Source organism: Ascaphus truei, chromosome 4 (assembly GCF_040206685.1).
Source record: "Ascaphus truei isolate aAscTru1 chromosome 4, aAscTru1.hap1, whole genome shotgun sequence".
NCBI classification, from domain to species: domain Eukaryota; kingdom Metazoa; phylum Chordata; class Amphibia; order Anura; family Ascaphidae; genus Ascaphus; species Ascaphus truei.
Window position 1 is genome coordinate 72,703,730 of NC_134486.1, and position 19,414 is coordinate 72,723,143.

At 40.6% G+C, this 19,414-nt stretch overlaps 1 protein-coding gene across 3 annotated transcripts in view; it reads left to right on the forward strand.

Annotated features, from left to right (window-relative positions):
- The window catches only part of SLX4IP (SLX4 interacting protein), a 191,545-nt gene extending 173,065 nt beyond the window's left edge, over positions 1–18,480 (forward strand). For 2 of the 3 annotated variants that reach the window (XM_075596041.1, XM_075596040.1), the window contains 3 exons: positions 821–912; positions 15,093–15,202; positions 16,011–18,477. In XM_075596041.1, coding sequence (XP_075452156.1) covers positions 821–912; positions 15,093–15,202; positions 16,011–16,785 — 977 coding nt within the window. In that variant the 3' untranslated portion in view covers positions 16,786–18,477. Of the gene's footprint in view, positions 1–820; positions 913–15,092; positions 15,203–16,010 lie in introns of all 3 variants that reach the window. The other variant, XM_075596042.1, reaches the window with a different exon arrangement.
- Positions 18,481–19,414: the final 934 nt, after the last annotated feature.

Below are 19,414 nucleotides of genomic sequence, written 5' to 3' on the forward strand. Positions count from 1 at the left end.
TTCGCATTGGTGAAGGTGTATTGAAAATAAATATTCTCCCAGCTTTGCTTTCATACTAACAGTAGCTGGAGAGGCCATATCATTTTGAGAAGAGCAGACTGCTACGAATGACATTAGTTTCCAACTTTGGAAACATCCAAATGTTTATATCAGCAGTATGGGAATATGTATTCACAGTTAAATATGGAACAGCTCTATTTAATGATTAACCAACACACCTTTTTCACATTTTCCACATAAGGATGTTAGTGCAGAAAACGTTTCCGATTTAAAAAGAAAAATCTAAGTACTGTATGTGTTTCCCACCTCTGTTTTATTCCGCCTCTCTTCTCCCTTAGGCCGCGCTTATAGTGCCGGCGACGCAACGTCGCCCGAAAACAAATGCATTGTCATCGCCACGTGCGCTTATAGTAAGCGCGACGGCGACAAAGCGATGTGGCGACGTGATTTTTGGTAGCCGTAATTATTTGATTTTTCACGGGCTGTCGCCTCTTCTGACAGCCCCTGAACCAATCAGGAGCCTGGTCGCCGCCGCCGCAAAGCGAAATACAACTTTCGCTTGCGGCGACGGGTGACGTCACGTGTTGCATCGCCGGCACTATAGGCGCGGCCATATTCTTGGCTCCCTTGCAGCCCTATATTTTGTTTATTCTATCTACTGTAATAGCTCTACTATCCATTGCTCATATAAACATAATAAAATATAAAAGAAAAAATAGAATCTGTAAACTGGACATGAACACGATGACAAGAAAAATGTTGAACAAGCAAAGAAATTAGGTGTCTGTGCCCTAATCAATGTATTTTTTTTTTTGCATAGAACTGTATGTGTTTCCAGACAGATTTGTGGTCTGTGCAAGTCAGCTTGAACCTTTTCCCAGCACATTGATAACTGAAACTGCTGGGATAATGGTACGTATATGACAATTCAGCTTTGTTTATGCAGTTCAGAAGTCTTTGCTTTTAGATGTTTGTTCATGCTCTCCGGCCTTCCTGCCTCTCACCTGTCTCCCCTACAATCTATCCTAAACGCTGCTGCCAGAATCACTCTACTCTTTCCTAAATCTTTCTCAGCGTCTCTCCTGCTGAAATCCCTCTCCTGGCTTCCTATCAAATCCCCGATTACACACTCAATTCTCCTCCTCACTTTTAAAGCTTTACACTCTTCTGCCCCTCCTTACATCTCAGCCCTAATTTCTCGCTATGCACCATCCTGACTCTTGCGTTCAGTTCAAGGATGTCTTCTCTCTACCCCTTTTATAGCTAAAGCTCTCTGCAGCCTTAAACCTTTCTCACTGATTGCCCCACACCTCTGGAATGCCCATACATACATACATACATACATACATACATACGTGCAGGGGCCCACAATGTATCTGTTCGTGCTAGTTTGTCCTTATTTGGTGTGTCATTCTGTTTGTCATTTACATCACTCTGTACCCCCATTGCACCGTGTTAGGAAATATGTTGGCACTTTGCAAATAAATGATAATAGTCTCTGCCTTTAAATATTACACACTTCTCAGCCTCCTTTGCTAGCTGGAAATAAGTGTCCATCATCCACCTCCTGCTTTTCTTTTACTCTTTTCTTAATATAGGCTTTCTTTGCACTGCCCTACACATTCTACGAGTGGCAGAAAAACTCAAGTTTCTAATTCTATAAACTGCCGCCAGTCATTTTCTCACCGATGTGCACACACAACAGAACGTGTGAAAGTTGTATATTCATCGCCAGTTTAGCCAGTGGTATTGGTTTGCTCTCTAAAAAAATGTTTGTTTGTTTTTTCTAATTGTGCAGTAGAAGTCTCACACAAGTAATGCCCCACTAAAAAGAGCATTACTACGTACAGTACTTGTTTAAGCATAATTTAAATGATGTGAACAATGATGTACCATTTTCCTCATTTGGTTTTAATAAAGCATGATAGAACTTTTACAGTGGGTAAAAGCCCTACTATTGAAGCTGGAAAAGAATGTGTTTATATCAGATATTGCCCAATGATCATTAATTCATAAACAGCAACAATATGTCTATATTGTTTTATAAATAAGGGTTTTGTTTGTTCTTTAAACAAGTGTATTTAAAAAAAAACAGTGAAGATTTTTAAAAGGTACATTCAGTAGTCTGCGGCCATACATAGAAGGCTTCCAACCCAATGAAATGGTTCATAAAGCTTGCTTAAACATGTATTCATATACTGTACCTACCCTCACCTGTCCCATTGTCTGTGCCAGAAGCTCCTCCAAACACCACACTGCCAACCACTGCAACCTTATTAACATTCCCTGCCTCCTCTTCCATTTTCCTGCTCACTATGGAATGCACACTCTGTCTGCAATAAACTTACTGCATGTATTAACTTTTTCTCTAACTTTTCCAGCCTTCTAGCTATCACTGAAACATAGCTCACTACCTCATCTGCTGTCTCACGGTGGCCTCTCCATGAGTCATAGTCCACTGGCAAGAAAGAGAGTGAGATGGTGTAGTTTAGGCATCCTGCTCTGTACAATGCCCTTTCAAGTGACACCCCTTGTGTCCTTCCCTCTCATTGTCCTTGTTTGAGGCACACACCATTCATATTTTCAACTCTCCCCAGTTTCTGGCCAATTTTACCACATGGTTTCCATACTTTCTCTCTTCTCCCCCTCCCCAACTTCTTCCTTCACCTGTCAGAATATACATAAAATAGACCTTACTTAACGCTCTACCTTTCTACAAACCGTCCTCTCTCCTCATATCACCCTCTCCTGCACCCCAAACGCTTCTCCATTGCTGAACGTCAAAGGAGGAAATCATGTTGAGTAGATCACACTCATTACAGGTTATTTCTCTCTTATAATACTGTCCTATCTCTGTTTAAACAAAATTACTTTAACTCCCTCATATCTTTCATCCAATCCACAGTGTTTGTTTGCAACATTCCTTCCCATAACAGGTCGACTTCCCTTACAGCTTAAGACCTCGACAACCAGTATAAGGCTAAGGCCCCGCTGCACGCGCCCGCGATCTGCGGTCTGCAGTGATTTTTTTCTGGCGTGGGGGATGTGGCCAAAACGGGTGGGGGACGTGGCCATGACGTGAGGGGGCAGGACCGCCCCACAGCGCAGCACTGCAGCCGCCCCTCGGCACCCTCCGCCCCTCAGCACCCTCGGCCCCCTCCACCCCTCGGCCCTCTCAGATCCTCGGCACCCTCATACACACAGGCACTCACACACACACAGGCACTCTCACACACACACAGGCACCCTCACACACACAGGCACCCTCACACACTCACAGGCACCCTCACACACTCACAGGCACCCTCACACACTCACAGGCACGCTCACACACACACAAGCACCCTCACACACTCACAGGCTCACAGGCACTCACACACACACAAATACACACGGGGGGTGAATCGGAGGGTGATCAGAGCAGGAGGGGAATCGGAGCAGAGGGGGTTTGATCAGAGCAGGGGGTTTGATCGGAGCAGAGGGGTTGATCGGAGCAGGGGGGAGAATCGGAAGGGGAGGGATCGGATTGGCTGCCTTGCGTGTCACGTGACGCGGCACTCGCCGAAACCACAAGCTCCTTGTAGCTCCGGCTGGTTGACACGTCACAGCACGCAGTCAGCCACGCCGGAAGGAGCCAGCGGGGACATCCAGACCGGAGGCAGGCAGCTGGGGGACCACGGCTGCGCGCGCCGCCGGCCACAGCGGGACCAAAGCCTATAGATAAAATCAAAGCTATTTGGCATGACATGTGTTAAGCCCCATCCATAGGAAACAGCTCCCACTAGTCTCCCAAAGTAACCCTCAGTTGCTTCCCACAAGGAGGTCTCTTTGTGCAAGGAATAGCAAGTTTCTCTGGGGCTGCTAACTTTTTGTGCACATTTGGTGTGCTGAGTATATTAACCTTCATAGTTTTTTTTATTTTTACATTGTGACATATTTTGCGTTGGAATTCTGCAGTTCTAATTTGTAGATTATATGGAAGTGCCATCTATTTTGTTGGAAAGGTTGGTTCATAACACTGCATGTGTATGATATTCTGAGACAAGCATATTTTGAATTATGTTTATTAAGGAGCCCACAAACATTAATGATGGAACCAAATCGTTTTATTTTATCGGAATCACATATTTGAACAAACAAGTTAAAATGATTTCTTTTGAGACATCATGTAAAATTGCTTTACAAACTCCACAACTGTCATGGTAATCATTATATAATGATATCAATAAGGCTGAATTGCATTGTGTTCAAACTCGAGCAACAATAATATCCTCGTTTCAGTAGTACAGTACATACACCAAGAATGTAAACAAATTTGGGTGATTTTATGTGCAGCACAGGTAAGAGCTGACATTTTGGGAAAGAAAAATCAGTTTGATGACGTAAAATGGATTAGTTAGTTTACAAAGCATCAATAAATGAAAGGATAGTTCTGGTTTTAAAGAAATTCTTTGCAACTTAATTTAAATCTGTACAACCTGTATGATTTCTAGCAAAGTCCTGTACTTTACTGCCATATGGCAAGAATTAAAATTAATTACTTGATACCCCATCCCATTTCGTAATGTTTCTGTGGCTTAATATGGAGGCAGATCTTTCAGTGCCACCTGGGCATTGGGCAATTGGGCATTGTGCAACAATGTATAACCTACACTATAATTAAGCGAATACAAAAGCCTTTGTTTCTCTTCATGACATGCAAAGGAAATTGCACTTTGTACCCCCCTTACACATGATACCTGAATATAAGACTGATCAAGGGTCAGTGCTGTCTCACTAAGTAGAGATAATGAATACTGTCCATAAACGATGCACACTTTTCTAATACTGATGTAAACATATTGCTAACACTGAGTGACTCTAAATGCTATGATACCTAATCCTAGAAAATAGCCTGGAGCAGTGAGCACATTCTGGCATTCATGTGGTTTTCTTTACTTTACCCTTTCTATGTATTTCACTATTCAACTGTCCAATACCTCAGCAATGGCATATATTATTAGGAAGGGACACGCAACAGTTCAACAAGTAGCACTTTACTTACTCCAGAGTTTAAAATTCTTCTCTGGGCAGAAAACTATGCTTATTTCAGTAAATGATGCAAAGCCGCCTGGGAATTTACAGAGCTCGGTGCAGGGGATTTTGCGTGGCTTCTTACCTTGTTCAGCGCGGCATCTCCTCAGACGACACGGCATCACGTTGTCATGGCAATGCAACGCCATTTGAACTTGCGGCGCCATGACATCGGGACGCTGCCGGAGGTGATGCTGCCAGACAAGGTCAGAGACAGTTACAGAGGTCCCGTGCGCTATCCCGGCAATCAGTTTAATTGTTTTCATTGTTTTTGGGGACAGTGCAGGGCCTCTGTAACCGTGGGCACAGCCATCAAGCAAGCCCTGGCAAATGTTTGTATGTATGACCATTGTAAAACAGCAACAGGTCCAAAGCGCAAACTTTCTCAAGGTGCATGTGAAAAAAACAGAAAAAATATACATAGTGAAAAACAGTTATTTGAATATAAATGGAAAAGTCCAAACGCTATGAATTTCCCACTCTCGTGGTGTATGAAAAAATTAAGCGTTTTTTCAACACGTGTCTACTCCTGCAGAATCTTAGGTCTTTACTGAGGTGAGATATAGGCTTCCATTAAATTCTTCACTTTACATCACTGCACCAACGCGAGTATGTGACTAGTCCTGCCGCCCATGGTGATGTCACCTATCCGGAAACAAAGGGCGCCGAGACAGGAGGACAAGAAAGCTGGTGTTTGTAGGAGTGGAACCTCTGGATGACCAGTTTTCAGACCCTGGGTGGTGCACCCCACAACTGGAACAATCTACCGGAGACTCTCACAGCCGCCACCAGTCTAAGTTCTTTCCAAACTAAAGCTTTCTCACATTTTAACCTGGTATGTAACTGTTACATACGCCTATAATATTTATTATTTTAACTGTGCATGCAATGTCTTGTATACAATGTATAACCCTGTTCACTTAATGTAACTATGTATTTGTAACCATGTAGTTGTCATCATAACTCTGCCCTGGACGTACTTGAAAACGAGATGTAACTCTCAATTTATTACTTCCGGGTTAAAACCTTTTATAAATAAATAAAATAAATATGCTTTTACTACTTCGTGAGTGTACTGTCACTGCTCTGTGTATTTTCATCCTATAACACGTTATTTGCACCATGTTCTGTACTCTCTTTCCTTCACATATTTAATGGAAGCCTTTATCTCACCTCAGTGAAAACCTTAGATTCTGCAGGAGTCCACATGTGTTGAGATAACGTTACATTTTTCATACACCATGAGAGTGAGGAATTCATAGCTTTTGGACTTTTCCATTTATATTCAAACAACTGTTTTGCACTTTTCCCATGAGTAAAAATGTATTGTATTTTTTATATGTATTTACTTTTTCACTTAAATAGATACTTATATTTGTCTTATTTGGGGACTTTTTTTCACTTATAATTTTGTGTCATTATCACTTTCAAAACACCATTTAATATTTACTATTCACCATAGGGGATTTTTTTACGCTTGATTTTCCTTTGCTATCAACATTGTGAATAAAGATTTAAGTGAACATGGGTTGAACTACGTTAAAGTTAGTCAACTGAGATATTCATCCTATATTTGTATTGATCCAGAGGAAGGCAAACCCCCCCCAAAAAAACAGTGAAACAGCCAATTATAGTATTTCTCCCTATATTAACATCTTTCTTATGTTTAACTTATTTGATATATTCCCGTATACCTTTCCTTTAAACAAACAAAAGATGGTTAACGTTTTCTTATTGAGATCTATTATATCTGCCATCAATGTCTCCATCGGTAGTAAATTCCACATTTTGACTGCCCTTTCTGTAAAAAACTCTTCCTTGGCTGCTGGTGAAATATCCTTTCCTTCAATTTCAAGGGATGATCTTGTGTACATGTAAATTATCCATGTAGTAATTCAATGTATAGTAGGCACACAAGCATGGTATTCAGAGCTAATGAATAAACTTGTGACAGTTCCTAAAGCAACAGTCCTCTCTGTTGACCCACTCCTTTCTTCAGAGTAGTCCGAACCATAGGGATTTCCTAGCATGGAGTTTCTACATGTAATGATCTACCAGTGAAAAATAAATTGTATTACTTCAGGCAGGTGCACATACCCTCTTCTAAGATGTCTTTTGTACTGTTTCCCTTCTCTGAATAAATTCAGAACATTGACCTTAAAAAAAAATGTAAAAAAATAAATAAATGTCTATGTAGTGAACCTGATTTTTAGATGTTGTCTATGTCAAAATCTATGGTCTATAATTAGTATTTCCCCTGGATAAAACTATTATTATCAGTCAGGATTCCATGATCACAGAAATAACGTAGAAATAGCTGTCCGCCACAGAAAATAAGAAGAGCGGTGCGGAATGACAGCAGACAATCCTTGGCTGTAGTTGTATGGAACCCTCAGGGAGGTTGATCATTTTTCGCTGCTCTGTTTCAGTACTGCCGGCAGGTCCAGGCGGCAGACTGCTCTCATCCTCCCTACCTTTCAGGTCGTGCTTAAATGGGAAGCTGAAGCGTAGTCACAAGGATGAATGCGGACCGTGAGCAACTGACAGCAGTGCTGAAACAGCAGAGAGGAAATGTTCAGCATGCCCGAGAGACCCATTTACCCACAGATTATTTAAGAGTAAGAAGAAGAGCAGAGGAGCTGTTGAGAGATACAAAGTGACATAGAAGGAAGAAAGGTGTCAAAGCGAAGATAGAGAATTGCAGAGGGATAGAGATTTGTGTCACTGTGTTGGTCATTGTTAGTATCTGTGTTACTCTCAAATTGGCATTACAATCCTTTCTCACACTTATTATATACTGTTTATATACCGGTACATACATCCACACACAAAACTAAAACTGCAGAATTCCATCACACCTGCTACATAATAGTATAGTTGTAACTTTTTTTTCATGCACAAAATAGACATCTTATCTGCAGGAATATGCATGAAATTCTTTTTTTATCTCAAAAGTAATACAATTAAGAAGCTTATCAACCCTTTATAAAAACAAAATTCTTGTGAGAGCCGCTTTAGAAACCTAGTTGAAAAAAAATATTTCCAGTTATTATTGAGTGTTAATAGGAACCCAGATGTATTTGCACAAAACGCATTAAACAGATTTGCATCAAAATTCCTATAAGTCAGAAACTACATCCAATATTTACTTAGCCATGCGCTGTCTTATGGTGGATCATTTAGTGACAAAAGACACTTGAATGGGCCGTTAAGTTTCTTCCGGCATCCCAAAGTGTCCAATGATAGGGCATTGCTTAAAAATATGGGCCTAAATCAGGGGTGGGCAATTATTTGGCTGGAGGGCCACTTGACAAGCTTTGGTAAGCTTTGCAGGTCACAGACTTAATGTAGAATCTATATTAAGTCTGTGGCCCACAAAGCTCCCCTCCATACGAGCTTCTCCCCCGCCTGCATCTCCCCTACCCTTTCTCTCTTACCCTCACTCTATACTTTCCTTACTCATTCACTTTCTTTTAGTTCCCCACCTCTTTCTCCCTTTTCTCTTCTCCTGTCCTCTCCCTCACTCTCACACTCTCCTTCTCTCACACTCTCCTTCTCCCTCGCTCTCCTTATCCCTCACTCTCACACTCTCCTTCTCTCACACTCTCCTTCTCTCACACTCTCCCTCACTCTCCTCCCTCACTCTTCTCTCTCTCTCTCTCTCCTTCTCTCCCACTCTCTCTCCCTCTCCCTTCTCTCCCACTCTCCCTCCCTCTCCCTTCTCTCTCACTCTCCCTCCTCTCTCACTGTCCTTTCTCTCTCCTCTCTCTCGCCTTCTCCCTGATTCACCTTCTCCCCAATCCCAACCCAGGAGACAGCAGCGCGGCTGGTGCCCACCCAGCGGTGATTACAGAAATTGGGCCCAATAGGGAGCGGGTCCCTATCTAGGCAAGCCGCAGGCAACCATCCTCAAACGCCGCTAAAGTTGGAAATAGTTTTTTCTTGGGCTATTATTTCTTTTAGTCTGAAGATGTAGCAGAGATTATGGGGGCATATATTCATTCAACTGCAAAATTTGCCATGCAAAATCAGCCAAAAAACAGGAATTCTATCCGTATTCATTAAGAATCATGTATGCAGAAATAATGCTACCATTTGCATGCACTTTTTGCGAGAGAAGTTATATACTATAGCACTACTAAACCTATTAATTATAGGGTGCGAACCAAATAGTTGCATTTCATTGCATATACATACAGTATACCTTTTTATTTCAAAACGTGTCTCCCCGAGTTCCATTGGTTAAGAAGTTTTGTGGTATACTGAAATTAATACATTGGCCCAGATGCAACAAGCTCCGGTATTTTTATAGTGCAATACATCAACGTTGCACAGCTAACAATATGCCTGATACCACATTTTCTCCCTGATCGTGCCATCCGTCACGTTCAGATATTTATCAAAATGGAATTAACGGCAGATGTACCACATTTTTTTTTTATCACGTACTCCAGACTGACGTTAGCCCTGTTTTGCCTATTTAATTAATGGGCAATATATTGACCATTATATACATAGGCAAGATAAGCTAAACCAACGTGAACTAGATGATAAAATATAACTTGAATACATTACAGTAAATATTAACCTTTTGGTAGCCCAAGTGGTCAACTAGTCATGGTTTTTCAAGACTAGCTCGATACAAAGGGATTAATATCAACATAAAACTACACCAGCTAACCCCCTTAGCCAGCTTAGTGGCTAGTAAAGCATGCCATGCAAAGCTTTACTAACCGCTAAGGTAACCAAGGAGTTAACCCAGAGTTGGAACTAGGGAAGGGGGGGGGGGGCGGGCGAGCGGATTAGTGTATGTACCCTATGACGTAAGGCCGCCTGGGATGGCCCAGGCCCTATATGAGGCTGAGCCCTCTCGGCAGGCCAAAAATAACTGAAAAGGCTACATCTGGTGGCGGAAGATAGAAGAGGATGAAGAAGACAGCTTTCAAAAAAAGAAGAAAAGAAGATAATTAACAAATAATCACACAGGACACTTCTCCAATCAACAGAGGATCGAGGGCTCCATGGCAAGTTGAGGATCCAACATTGTTGTGCCAGAATGACAGTGAATAACATATTGGCCATACGCCTTTGGATTTCTTTTCATTTTTTCTTTGGGGTGACCAATCAATGTGTTTATCGTTTAAAATATTTTGTTTGTATTTTTAATGTAGGTGTTTTTAAAATGTTATTAATGGTTTTTCAATGGCAAAAAGCAAAATTAGCCACATTTGGATAATAGCCAATAGTCTAGATCAGGGGGGCGCAAACTTTTTTCCCTGCACCCCCCTGCCGGATCTCCTCTCCATGCGCATCCTCCTCTTTACCTTGATTCCCGGCATCTGGGCGTCATGACATCACAATGCCATAGCAATGTGACGTCACATGACCCCGCTCCGTCATTTGATGCCGCGTTGCCATGTCAATGCATCTCCAGATGCTGGCGAAATCAAGGTAAATATTGTTTACGGAGGCCCTGCAGCTCCCCCACCACTTTATTTAAGTGCCTTTGGGAAGCACACAGGGCCTTCTGTAAGCTCCGCTCCCCCAGTTTGCACACCGCTGGTTTAGAGCAGAGGTTTGTTTGGAGGATGGGGGTTGGTGATGGGGGTAGTTGCTCTGGGGTGGGTGGTGAGGCCTCCTGAGAGGGTGCATTAAGCATTGCAATGATTTACTAGCCACTAAAGTAGCCAAGGGGGGTATATAGTGTAGTTTTTGTTTCTAGTATTAATACCTGGTATACTTTTGTAACCACAGGCATCAAAGGGATTAATGTCATTTCTACCAGAGGTTCTGTAATAATAGATAATACAGAAGCCTATTATAGAAATATTATTTAAGCGATCGCGATGTGGTAATTAAATCAATTTTCTGTAAAATATCACACCCAGTAAATATATTGCGGCAATCTTGATGTATTCCATTTTTCAATTGCGGTAATAAGACGCGTTATTTTTTAATTTTCATTTTTTACTGGGTGCGATATTAACTCAATTTTGACAGAGTTTTATGTATCTGGGACATTGTCTTCTATCTTTCCCGTCCCTACCCCTAATCTTGGTCATAAGGATAAAATAAGTAATCCAAATATTGAATTCGTAGCTAACTGTTTACATGATCAAGAAAATGAATCACAAGCAAGTGTGGTTTTTGTTTTTCATGTGTCTAATAGTATAATAACCAATATAATAACCATACGTACCTGCTCTTCCACATCTCAATGTTGATTTGTTTGTGAATTTTATTTAGTTTACCAATGAATTACTTGCAACTGTATTGTATTGAAAGGAAAGTGACTTTATTCTTCATTCCATTTCTCTATCTTTTCTGCAGTTTATTCTCTGATTAGCAGACAATACTCTTGATTTCGATGCGATCCATCCCTTGGCTTTTCTTAAAATATCATCTTATGTCATCGCTGGGGTCATTTAAAAAAAATTGAATATTGTGCAAAACAATCCAATAGACGGTAAAAAAAAAAAAAAAAAAGCTTTGAAGTGCCGGCAGAGAGAAATATACCACATTTGTAGATGTTCTTGGTATTAATTAGTACCAATTTGAGTTGGATTTTGTGACACTTTCAATGATTGTGATTCACTTTCTTTCTCGTCGGTGTAAAAATGCTTTGTTTACATGGAGAGAAGGACCAGGAAAGAATCTGTGGAAACATATGGCATTGGTAAATGTACCAGTGACGATCAGACCTTCTTTTCAATGTAATATCTACAGTGTTGCAGAGAATTGCTTTGAAGTATTCTGTGTGTGCCTGGCACTGTATGGGCTTAAAAACATTAAATGACTTGCTTTACTTAATAGAATTTTAGCTTGGTAACAGCAGTAATGTGTGTTTAGTCCATCAGGGGATAACTTATGTGAAAAGTACACAGGCTTTTTACACCACTTAGAATTACCTCTGTACCAATGAAACATTCACTTTCCTCTTAATCTCATTACCCTAAGGGATGTCAGGGCCATAACCCTTCACAAGAGCGCATACTTGGAGGCAAAAAATTGAAATAACCCTAGAGTAGTCAGAACACTGAATGTCTAATGAGACTTGACAGTTCAAGGGCTGGAAAAGCATGTTAATCTGCCGTGCCCACCCAGTCTTTATGCAAGTGTAAATACGCCAAGAAATGTGCTTTTAATTTGTTAGGGGGTGAAACAACTTAACCGTTAGTTGCAATTTTTTCTGACAATGTTGCTGTTCAAAATGTATCTAATACTGATGTTCCTACTTTGAAACTTGTCTACCTTTTTTTTTTATTAGAAAGGTGTAGATTGCTAAATAACATTTTATATATATATATATATATTTTTTTTTGTTTTATATATATATATATATTCCATCTGCAAATGAACTTTAGCCGTGCCTTCAAAAAACATACATGTCAATAAAAAATTATAATGAATTTAGAGCATATTATAAGTATAAACTGTAATAATATAGTTCAACTGCTAGATGCAGTGTTCACTGTTTTTATTTATGTCTGTTTCTGAATTCTGTTGTAGGCTTTGGAAGCCTTAGGGAGTTTACATCACTCTGCATAGCAGAAGGCTCTCTGGTTCCCACAGAGTTGTTCAAAGACTGACTCATGGTCTGTGTTAATTGTTTAGCTCTCAAAATACAGCACTTTTAAGGGTGTGGCACACAGAGGAAAGTCTACTGTACTTATAGGGCATGTTCAGAAATGTTTCACACATAAATCATGTTTTGTTCCTTTTTTAAAGATTTCTTAAAGCAGAAGTGCCACTCTGCATGTTCACGTAAACGTGTAGGATCATCTCGCATGTCAGATGCTTGTAGTCGTGAGACTCCTATGACCAGCACATTTCTGCACTCTTCCAGCCCTGCTATCATAAGGAAGTGCTCAGATTCTGGTGTACCTGGTACTGGTAGTCTTGTTATGGAGTGATATTGCCATGAAACTATTGCAGCTTGCAGTCTGCACTTTTGGGAGCCATTCCTAAGAAACTCTGAAGGCTGTGTGCTACTGTAGGTTAATGTTGCCATTCGAGTAACGGCACAGAGTAAAATAGAAGCATGAAGCACAAGTCCCAGTGTACCACTCAACCGTCGTTTAAAAATAATACTCTCAGTTTTTTTGAAGCTTTCTCTTCCTTTTGAGTATCTATTCAAGAAAGAAGCTACTGAATTGCAGTGTGTCAAAGATTTCAAACAAAGAAAAGACAATTCCATAGATATAGTTGGATGTTTACACTGGCACTTCATTCTGATACATTGACATCGATTTTACTTTAGTACATTGTAACAGGATGTGACACTTTCATGAGTCAATAGATTTATAGCCTCTGGATAGGTGGCAGTGCTTCATGTAGAATCTACTAGTCACTGCCCGGTTGTGAGATCATTTATTTATTTTGCTGTAAAGAATTATTAAACGGGTGTGTGTATATATATATACACACACAAACACACACACATATACATGTATATCCACAAGACAGCCACACACGCTGAGTAAAGAGCCTTACAAGAGGTAGTCATGGTGTACGGTAAAGGAGATTGGGAAAGGAATTGTCACGAAAGATCTATAATACTGGCACAACACTCAGGTAAAATGAAAATGTATAATGTCCAAAATACACACAGGCCTGATGTTTTGGTCCCCCTAGGGATGACAGTCCTCACATAATGTATTTTCACATTATTGAAGGGGTTAATAAAAAAAAAATCTTAAACGTAATCCTGCTGACTTGCTTGAGGACCAGAAAGCATACTTGGTTCTTGAGCTCAAGAACCTGGCAACTGCAAATCAAATACTTTAATTTTGCCAGTCCTAGATAACCTACATTGAGGAGTACAATGAATTATCCCACTTCAACAATTAAATAAACCATTTCTGCAATACCTTAACATTCAGTCTTCGTTTCAAAAGCAGAAAATAAGACCTAGTCTGTGCTCCACCACCTCCCTTGTTAACCTTTCCCCTCCCAAAATATCATGTAGTCCAGATGTTGGTGATATCATGAAAGTAGGGAGATAGCCAAGGAGGTGACTGGGATGTACTACTGAGGCCTTAGTTCACTAGAAATTGCCTTTGTTGCCATTGGAGATGTATGTGGGACTGCAATAATTTCTTTCGAAAAGCCCCCAGGGATTCTGATGATTATTTCTTTTTTTTTTTTTTTTTTTTTAATGTAAACATCTACTGTATGTGAAGCAAGCTAATAAAAATGATTGCAACATAAAAGCTGCGCATCTAGTCAGTGACTGTCTGTCTCATGGTGAAATGATACTTCTTAGAATAGCTTTAAAAAAAATATATATATATACACACACACACACACACACACACACACACACACACACACACACACACACACACACACACACACACACACACACACACACACACTATACACAGCTCATATTATGCTAACGCTCTCCAGTAATGCTTGTTCTTAGCTTGGACAAAGAAAAAATCTCCTGTGGTCCATGTAGGAAGTGTAGCCAAAACCCACAAACCATGATCATCAAAATGTTAGCCTTAACCGTTTTAACTCCAATATCTCCGGAGCCAAATGAGCACTTGCATTACAAAAAAATAGGAGGTGAATTCTGCACATAGCATGGATTAAAACCATTGTGCCACAGTGTCTCATACAATATTTCAATAATTCTGCTTTAAATAGACAAGTCTTGTCAGTTTAGTTTGTTTTAAGATGTTAGTCAAAAGTTTTACCACAGTCTGAAATCTACACTCTCTGCATTGCATTTATTTGTTTGTGGTTAGTTTTAATATATGAAAGAAATAGAACATATTTCTGTCAGAGCAGACTGAAAGGAGACAGGGATAATGCCTGCAGTGTCAGATACGACATGCAGGCTTCCTAAGAGGTTAACATGATTCTGTTCCTAAACTGGTCCGTAAAGACAATACGAAGGAACATCTGTAAGTCATGGACACACTGCGCTTTCATCTTTTATAATGTAGAGTTTCCTTGGTCAGTTTCCAATGTAATGTTTTGTTTAAAAAACATTATTTGCGTTTTTATAGGAAGAGGAGTCTTCCAGCGGGACGTCAGGATATTTTGCTGAACGCACAGAAAATGGAACCTGCAATATATCATCTACTACAGAGAAAAAGCAAGTTACACTGAAAAACATGTATGTTATTCTTTGTAGTTACATTATCACTAATTGATTGGGATGTCTGGATTTGCTTTATTCAATTCCGTGAAATTATAATCCTAGAGTTGGACAGATGGATCTGTATGGAATTGTTTTTAACTGTTAGATTTGGGTCATAACACACAATTGGGGCACACACGTATTTAGTGTTTCGTCGAAGATGTGATGCTTTTAATTTCACATTTTTACACAACTCTTGGCCCTTTGCATCTATCGGTGTACAGGATGCGTGACATTTTGATGTACAACATACTGTACTTTTGACCAATTATATTAATTAAAACCCTGCTCTGGGCTTCTTGAGATTTCATCTTGTTCTGTGGTTTGAAATGTGTCAGGAAAATTCAGGTTTTATCTTCTTTCTTGCACACACTGCAAAAAAAAATATGGCACTGGCTGAAAATGTATTAAGTAATATCATTATGTGCCTTGGGATACAATCCTTAAAAAAATGTGTACTATAATATTGTATTCAGCCTCTACTGAAATGTGATACCAGTATGCAATATTGACCCGAACATCTGCAACAAATTTAGTGAGCACAATCTGAACTTCTCCAAAGCCGAGTCACTAAATATAAATTCCCAAATGCAGAGAGAGAATCAGATAATAAAGTATGACATGATCCTCTCATTGCAAACAATGTTTCTTGTCAGGGTGATATATGCATGGCAGCTTTGCTACATTACAGTATGAATGTTTTGTGAGGCTATTAAAGTTGTAATGAATTGCATAAGCAGTAGGAGAATGATTCCTGCACTAATCTTTGTTTTGAAAATTACAGCATAAAGAAGACAAAAGCTACCAAGGATACGAATTATGACGCTGCAACCGGTGGAGGCAGGACAGGGTCGCCTTGCCTAGGGCCAGCAGACTCTGACCAAGGGAATGAGGGTAAACATCAGATTCTGTCCAGTCCACACTCTGAAACAGAATCTAGCAGTGTGGGACAACCAAGGTATTGCATAAATACTACTGAGAACAGCTTGGAGCTTCCTGTTCCAGAAGTGAAAAATGATGTTAATCACAGACAGCCATATGAAGCTAGCAGCCAGCAAAACCCCCAATCTTCAGAGTGGTTAAAGACGCAGAACCCGAGCAAGGATCTTTCCTGGATCTGTGAGTCAGCACTGCCAATGCGAAAACAAATCCAGAGAACAAGTGTTATGCAAAAGAAGAGGAGAAGGCATAGTTCTGAAGGGGAAATGGGTGTTTGCAAAAAAGCAGACTTAAGAGATGATACATTTATCCATAAGAATGTACAAATAAATAAAAGTTATAAGGGTCCAGTAGAGGATTTCGAGGCTGTGCCTTTAGATCCAAGGGTTCTTGCCTTTCAAAATGTTTCAACAAATAAATCTGACGCATTGGCAAATGTAACAGTAGAGACGATAAAGTCAAAAAGTCAAAAAGCATACTGTATTAGTGATCAGATACTGCCAAGTGTCGCCTCATCGATTTATAATTTCAGAACTGAAGAACTCTTTAAAGAGAGCAAGAAATCTACAGAAAGTCAGCCAAGAAGGCTAAAACTTCAGCGATCCAAAAAGTTGCCTTGATTTGGAACAAAAATGGGGAAATACAGAATTTTTCAACTTCTTAACAAGACCAGTGCTAATATTTGTATATTCTTTGCCATTCTAAAATGTTATTAAAGAGCTAAAACACACGTGATTATATTCAGAGCAGAGGTAATGGCCTCCTAGTATTTCACTTTTTAAGACAATTTTGTGTGTGCGTGCGTGTGTGTGTGGTTTAAACCTTTTCTTACTTCCAGAAACATCTGCAATATGTTGCAGACCTTATCTGACAGTAAAGGATTTACCGTCTAAACAAAAACAAGTTACCTGCACTGCAAACAAGTATGTAGATAAAACTACTGACCTATTTGAGAATGAAGCGATGGTTACAACAATCCATGTTACTTTTCTTGCTTGATCCTGTTTAGATACTTTGAAATATATATATATATTTTTTTTTAAGGTTACCTGAATTTTGGGGAGACCTTGGAGCCGCTCCATGATCCTCTGGACTTAGTTCCTAGGGGGCGACCCTGCAAAAAATATGTGCTCCCCCCCCCCCCCGTAAAGAAAAGAGTTGCGGGGTCAGAGCTCGCTTGTGCGGCCAAAATAATGCTTTCTATTGGTGACCATGGCGGCCATGTTTGTGGTATTTTCAGCTCTGGAGGAGCTTTTGTTTCGGGGTTGGAACACCCCCAGTTCCAATCCTGTAAGAAAAGAAAAACTGAGAATTGCTGCTTTGAAGGTGCAATCTCACATAGGTATCTAGGACAATTAGCCACGACCATTTTACCACTGGGACGTTTGGCCGCCCGCCACCAGAGTTTGCCGCTCCAGGTACTGTAATGTATCCCCTAACCCTAAAAACCTTCACCCCTTACCCTAAAAACCTTAAACCTCTAATCCGAACGCTAATTGTCCTAGATGCAACACCTACCTCAGGGCCGAAACGTCTGCAGCCAACTATCCCTCGAGGCTACACGGCCGCGGCTAATAGTCCGTTTCCAGCACATAGGTGCAAATTGAACCAACAGCAGTGATGAGTATAATCCAAATCCTCACCACAAACATGGTTACTCTTCCATAGTGCCCCTGGGAGTGAAGTGAATACGCAAGCAGCTGCCAAGCCCTCTTTCTGCATTTACTAAACAGTACAATTGTGTGAATTGGGTGGTTTTCATTTTCTAACATCTCCAATATTCCTCACCCTAAGTGATGGCAAAACATGCTTTTTATATTACTACTACTAAAGTAAATATGTATTTTACACATGGAGACTTTCTTGTCAAGTGACATTCAGTACAATATTATCTTAACATTTACCAAAATAATCAGTCAGATGCTTTTTTTTTTTCTTGAATGATTTAATGCTAAAGTGCTGTCTATATTTACAAAATGTATCTACACATGCAATTACAGTCATATACATTATAGATGTTTAAGTATTTCTGAAATGTTTGTTATAATAAACTGCTATAAAGTGAAGTGTAGCACTCCTGAATATTAATAATGGATCAAGTATAAATACCGCTGCTCCTCACCCAGCACCAGACCTACAGTTGTCTGCAAAGTCAAGACTTGCAAAAGAAGAAGACAGGGCACCACGGATTTTGAGAAAGGAAGAGAGATTTATTCAGCCAGCATAGACCGATGTTTCGGATATAGCTGGAATAAGGCTGCTGTGACGGCCGCAACGTGGGGCTATGATGGCTTAATAACTCCTTCTTTTTTTCTCATCCAAGTCCATAGTGTCCTTTCTTCTTTTGCATGTTCTAATGCAGGGGTGCTCAACTCCAGCCCTCAAGCCCCCCCCCCCCCCAACAGGTCAGGTTTTCAGGATATCCCAGCTTCAGCACAGGTGACTCAATCAGAGGCTCTGATTGTGCCACCTGTACTGAAACAAGGACTGTGAACCACCTGTGCTGAAACTGGGATATCCTGAAAACCTGACCTGTCTTGCGGGCTTGAGGACTGGAGTTGAGGATCCCTGTTTTAATGCATGTTCTGACATACAATTATTTGCCAGAGAAGAGCTACAAATGAGAGCTCATCAACATAACAGAATGTGTCCACTTGTTTGCTTTGTGCTTTAACAAGATAAAGCAGGATAGCAGGAAAACGAATTACCTACAGTAAACTGCTGATAGATTTGTTCTCCCGTGATCGATCAGCAAAGATCCTGCTTCCCAGGGTTAAAAAATGGCTGTAGGATTGATTGAAACTGAAAAGCAGTGAGTGTAAGGCCTCGTTCAGGGTGTCAGCTGCAGGACTCGGAGGGAGGGCGGGAGGGAGGCAGGGCTGCAGTTTGCTGGGCGATCTGTGTTTATCCCCCAGCAGACTTTTCAGTGTTGGGGAGGGGGCGGGGTTACACACAGCAGGGTAAGTATCCAAGTTGCAGTCATGAAATCATTCTGAAGAATGATTTCATTGGCTGCCTAGGTCCCAGTGACGCTGCTGCAGCTCCAAAAAACGAAATTTTCGTTTATTGAAACTGTAGTCAGCTTCAACTCCTGGCCTCGGAGACAGGGCGGTTGCTACCCTGACAACCAGTATTCAAATTGAATACTTTGTTTCTCACGGCAGCACGCACGGCAGTACGCCCTCCCTCCGAAGCCAGCACCCTGAACGAGGCCTAACTCGGCAGCAACAACGTATTCTTATATTACTA